The sequence below is a fragment of the Pteropus alecto genome, unplaced genomic scaffold (assembly GCF_000325575.1).
Source record: "Pteropus alecto unplaced genomic scaffold, ASM32557v1 scaffold3, whole genome shotgun sequence".
Lineage (NCBI taxonomy): Eukaryota > Metazoa > Chordata > Mammalia > Chiroptera > Pteropodidae > Pteropus > Pteropus alecto.
Window position 1 is genome coordinate 41,561,553 of NW_006442484.1, and position 5,561 is coordinate 41,567,113.

Below are 5,561 nucleotides of genomic sequence, written 5' to 3' on the forward strand. Positions count from 1 at the left end.
ATGAGAGATAACGAGGCAACCTCCAGAATAACTGAAGGGCAACCTTCAACTGCTACTCTTTCTAGCTGGGTACACAGATAATTCGCCTTTGCATCTTTTCATCAGATGATCTGAAGGATAATTCTTATGCAGAACAGAGAAATCATATACTTCCTTTCTTATCATTTTTCCTTCCCATCTTGTCCTTGCCTCCTGCTCTCTCCCCGGACCCAAAATAGTCTATCTTTGCTCCCCTCTCCCACAAATTACTGGCATTCTTTGACTCTACTAGACATTTTTATGCTTCTGTGACTTGTTACATGCTTTCTATTCCTGAAATGGTTTCTCTCTCCTCCTCTATCTTGAAAAATCCAACCTAATCTTCAGGGGTCAGCTAAAGTTCACCTTCTTTATAAAGTCTTCTGGGACTCCCCATATTGGGTAAATTGCCCCCTTAATTGTCCTTTTACATAACATTGTGCTTGTGCTTCTATTATATCACTTATCAAATTATATTCTAACCATATGATAGGATAATATTCTGAAATATTTTTTACTCAATTAGGATTAATTGCATATAACTGTGGCTTAAAGAAGATGGAAATTTATTTCCCTCTTCTGTTAAGGAAGACTAGGGGGAAGCAGTTTAGAGCTGGTATGGCAGCTTTGCAGTGTCATCATGAATTCAGTTTGCTATCTACCTTTTTTGCTATATTCAGCTCATAGCTTTCATTTTCAAGTTCACCTCATGTCCAAAGTGGCTACTTAAGCTCCAGCCATGACATCCATGCTCTAGGAAGCAAAAAGGGAGAAGAAGAAAGATGGCATGTCTCCTCTATTTTAAGAAGACTTTCTGAAAATACCAAAGAACAGTTTTACTTCTGTATTATTGCCCAGAACTGAGTCACATGGCCACATCTACCTGCAAGGAACTCAGAAAAAAATGTAACTTTTATATAGCAGCATATGTAAAAATAAAAATTGTACCTTAAGAAATGAGAAGAGAATGGGTATTGAGAGGCAACTTGCAATCACAGTATCTGATACAGTATTTGTTTCTGCTTACTCTGACTGCTTCTTATTTTTCTACCTATTGAAACTGAGCAATCTATGGTTTCAGGAAGCTGTTGGGACCCCGGTGAAAACAAAGATCACGTATAATGGGTTTAAAATTTACAGTCATAATTCAGGTTTGCATAAACGTAACTCTTCATTTCCTGAACTTGACTTGCCCACAAGTCCCTCTTTCTATTTATGGCTAGGGGAAAAAATCCGATCAAAAGCGTGGGTGTGCAAAAATTAAACTTTCTTCCCACCTTCTGAGTTCTCCTGACTGGGCTAATAATCACATTAACAGAGACATATTAACAGGAGAAAATGTCCACAGTTTATTATGGATGTACATGCGGGGGTGTCGTAGGAGTATGAGACCCAAGGAGGGATTGGGTAGTTGAGGCTTATATTGCAATCTGGACAGAGGAGAATGGGGCTAGGGGTCTGAGATTTTAAAGGGAAAGCAGGTAACTTACAGGTAGAAAAGAAAGCAAACATGTGGTAAACAAATTCTTGCTGAGCCACCCAGAAACAATTGGACACAGTTTAACAAACAGGCTTTGCTAGATTTCTCCCTGTGTGCCACATTTAGTTTACATTATGTTGCTAAGGTGATACTCCCTTCCTTTAAGCAGATTTTTCTATCTGCATTCCTTTAAGCAGGTAAAGGGGGAGGGTCGAGGATTTTTTCTGAGTCTTTTGTTTCTTAATAATCAGCTTAAAAATCAGTATCTCAAAAGGCATATTTTGGGGTGGCAAAACTTTGGTTCTCTTCAAAGGTAATGTCACTTCTGTTTTAAAATTGAATCACTTCAGGTAAATATTCCATCAAATTCAGAGCTCTTCCCTTTCCCTTTTTCCTGCCTCTCACCTGGAAGTGGCAAGGTCACCACAGAGTCTCTCTGTAGTTCTCTGGTTCTCCTGGGCCTCCAAGAATTAGTTATGTGGGATATCTGCCCCTGTCTCTACCCAGGGACCTCTCAGGGTCAGGGTCTTAGCTGTTTTGCTTTCTCTAGTGCCTATTGCAGAAGTTAACACATAGGAAATAGTTTAAAATGTGACCAATGAATTTATGAGTTTACCTTAAATGCATCACATAATTAATTCAAATGGTAGCATAATGATCTGAAAAATCTGCAAAATTAAAAGTCTATTTCCCTAAAGCTCCTAGCACTAGGATTATAGCTTTCTTATGGCACTGATAATATTCAGTTACAGTGGCTGTGTGCTTGCTTCGTCCCTCGTTAGAGTGTCTGTCCCCCGAGGAATGTTCCTGAGGGGAACGTAATTTAATGAATGATTCCCATTCGGGAAGAAATAGAATAGATTTATTAAAGCTATTTAGAATGATATCAGTAGACAAGTTGATATTTTGTTTTTAACTGAATATTTTTTGTAAGAAAAAAATTGCTTTTGTTTTTCAGAAATCCTCCACCCACTTTACTTTACCCGGAAAAATGGTGTGAGGAATTCAATCACTTTATTTCACAGTGAGTATTCCTTCCACTGAAAATTTCTCATCCAACAAAGCCTTGAACAGTGATTGGAGAAATCCAAGCTGCAGAATTTACTTGGCACTAGAAGTTGTTAAGCCTTTTAGCACGTTGTGACATAGAATTTGTTCCAGTAAATGATAGAAGATCTGCAGGATTTGAAAAATAAGGAGTTCCATTTGACTCTTAGTTGTACTCATCCTCCTTATAATATGGGACACATTTATCTGAGAATCTACTTTGTCCTGGGGCAAACATCACCAAATTGGATGCCCACACTGAGATCAAAGAGGAGGTAAAAGATGGTAGCTTTCAACAGAGGTTTTACAGCTTGGAAATTGGGCTTTACTCTAAGATCTATGGTATGGGACCAGTGCTCCAGTTCCCAAGGTGATTGAAAGGGCAAAGCAGGTTCTCAGGCCCAAGGCACCAAGGCAAAGAGCCCCAGCCAGGGCTTGAGGTGTGCAGAACAAGATGAAACCCCAACTGATGGGTGATGTGCTTGGAGCTATATTACTGAGGACTAAGCAAGATTGCATGGGATTAAGACAGGAGCAGAACCAACACCACCAACAATGAGGTGATGACTCAGTGCTGGAAACATGAACTTTTGGCCAGGCCCCTGGCAGAGGACTACGCTGGTCACAAGACTGGGGAAGATGCTCAGTGTGCTAAAGGGGTGGGGATTTAGACCAGGCATTACAGGCCATATCCAGTCACAGGAGCAGGAAAGAGGTGCCCTTGGTGACTTGTATATCAAATAAGATATTTAGAGGTCATGGGAGGAGAAAAGAAGTAACTAAAATAGCTGACAAACAGGAAGTAGGGAAGGGTCAACACAGATTTCTCTAATATATATTTGTGTGCTCGCACAAAGAGGCAGGGCAATGAAATAAACTAGGTCTCTTCATCATCTTCCCTAATCAATCACAATACAGATCAACAATCCCTTATTCACAATTCCAAACTCCAAAGAGCTCTGGAAAATGAAAGTTTTTTGTATTTGAGTCATTTAGCTGCAAGCCCTGACCTTAAGTGAACTGATTTGGTAGCAACACAAGACCTAAACTGAAGTGGGGTTATTTATAGTTGTTATTTATCTCACTCAGTGTGAATATTCATGTGAATTGCTACAAATGTATTAATGTGTTTGATTACAGTGTGCTGCTCCAGATCCTGCTGGGAATGTTACATAACATACAGTGAATGCGCTGGTTTACTTTTCTAAAATTTGATAAAATTCCGAATTCCAAAAAAATATTTGGCCCCAAGGGTTTTGTATAAAGAACATTTCATTTTCGTTTCAAATGTAACATACTTCTCTGTCTCTGAAATCTTTTGCTTGTCTAATGCCTCCTGGATTTGTGCCACCTTCCTCAGGAGTGAGGACTGGTAAGGAACTCTAAGAACTCTACCCATGTTGAGCAAGGCCATGTTGAACTGTGACCATGAAGTTCAAGGCCAGGGACGAAGGACATTTTCCTGCCCTTCTAGTCCCCACTCTAATGTTCCTGCAATGACTGCAGAATGCAGTAGTCACAAGTCAAGGGTTGTGATGTTGGGCCATATCGAGAGGAACAACAGAAGCAGCAGGAGGAATGATGCTCATAAAGGAGCCGAGGAAGAGCCACTCCCTGAGATATGGGAGACAAGGAGATGAAGGGAACTGGAGTACTAAAAGCTCCTTGGTGGCTGGGAACACATTTTACATGGGCCCAGGGAAAGAAATCCAGCGGTTAAGGTTCCAGTGATTTTGTTGGCAAAGGCTGGCTGCAAAGTTTTTCTTTTCATTCTGTTGCTACCCACAGATGCCCTTGATTGACCTTCTCTAAACTGTTGGCCTAGAAAAAAATCATTACAAATTCATAACTACGCCTTCCTATACCAAGCTCTCATGTCGCCTCTGAAATGTGACTTGACTCACCAAATTTGGCTTCTGTATACTTATTCAGGAGTGGGTTCTTAAACCAAGCACGGTATTGCTTGGTTCGATGTGGGAATAAATGTACATGAATGAAGATGGGATAGGGACATTCAGGGTTAAAAACAATATAGAAATCCCTCTCAATCATTGATTTTTCTTTATGGAAAATCCTATTATATGCCCATTTAAATCTGCTTATGTTTTCCTCAATTCTGAGAATTTCAGATGCACTCATTCTGAGTTGCTTTAGACTTAGAAAGTTCTTAATACTAGAATGAAGAACTAAAGATGGAAAACAGTTTCCCTTGTTGAAACTGCAAGGGAGGGAGTGTCTGAAAAGATTCTAATGAAATGAGGAAGGGAAATAGAAATTAAGTGGTTGTGTGCTTTTCTACTAATTTAAGATATGGAAAAATGTCATCGATCTTCTCTTCAATGAGTTTTTATTGGTTTCATTCATGAAAATATTATATATTATAGGTGTTCATAGATTCTTTCCTGACCTCAGCTCCCCAATTTTTTTTTTCCCCATAACCTGTTAATTCCTCAACCATGAATTCTCCTTTCACTAGGTTTTTGGGACTAAAACTCTCAAGATTAGGGACTAATTATTTTATATTTTTAGGTGGAAATGTGCCCACTCTTCTCAAATAATATCCTTTGGTTTTGTAGATAAGCCTACCTATCCTAGGCTGTCCTTACTCAGACTGCCAAATGCAATTTAACTTTAGTGTTTCATTCTATTTATTCAAATCTCTAATTAAATATAAACAATGATACTCACTGGGCTAGAAATGTCTATTTAAAGAGATAGCCTTGGTTGGCTTTTGTATTTACCTTGCTCATATGGGGAGGGAAAGGGAAGAAGGATGGAGGATTAAGATCTTCAGATTATAAGCTTTTCATTATTGGTAGGACTGGGGTGGGGAAGATGATTATCTGGTAATTTCAGCAAAAGTGTTTTTTAGCCTGAATTATCCAGATAATTGCTTCAGTTCCCCTTGCAGACTGAGCTGTGGTTCTTTGTACTTAAGTAAACTAAACTGGTTCTCTCTAAATAAAAAGAACTAGAAACTCTTTAACAGCTGTAAAATCTTCAATACCTTGTTCCC

At 39.1% G+C, this 5,561-nt stretch overlaps 1 protein-coding gene across 1 annotated transcript in view; it reads left to right on the forward strand.

The window, feature by feature from the left end:
* Positions 1-5,561, forward strand: part of MYO3B (myosin IIIB) — a 342,946-nt gene that overhangs the window by 103,206 nt on the left and 234,179 nt on the right. The window contains exon 9 of the mRNA XM_015596448.1: positions 2,457-2,522. Coding sequence (XP_015451934.1) covers positions 2,457-2,522 — 66 coding nt within the window. The remainder of the gene's footprint in view (positions 1-2,456; positions 2,523-5,561) is intronic.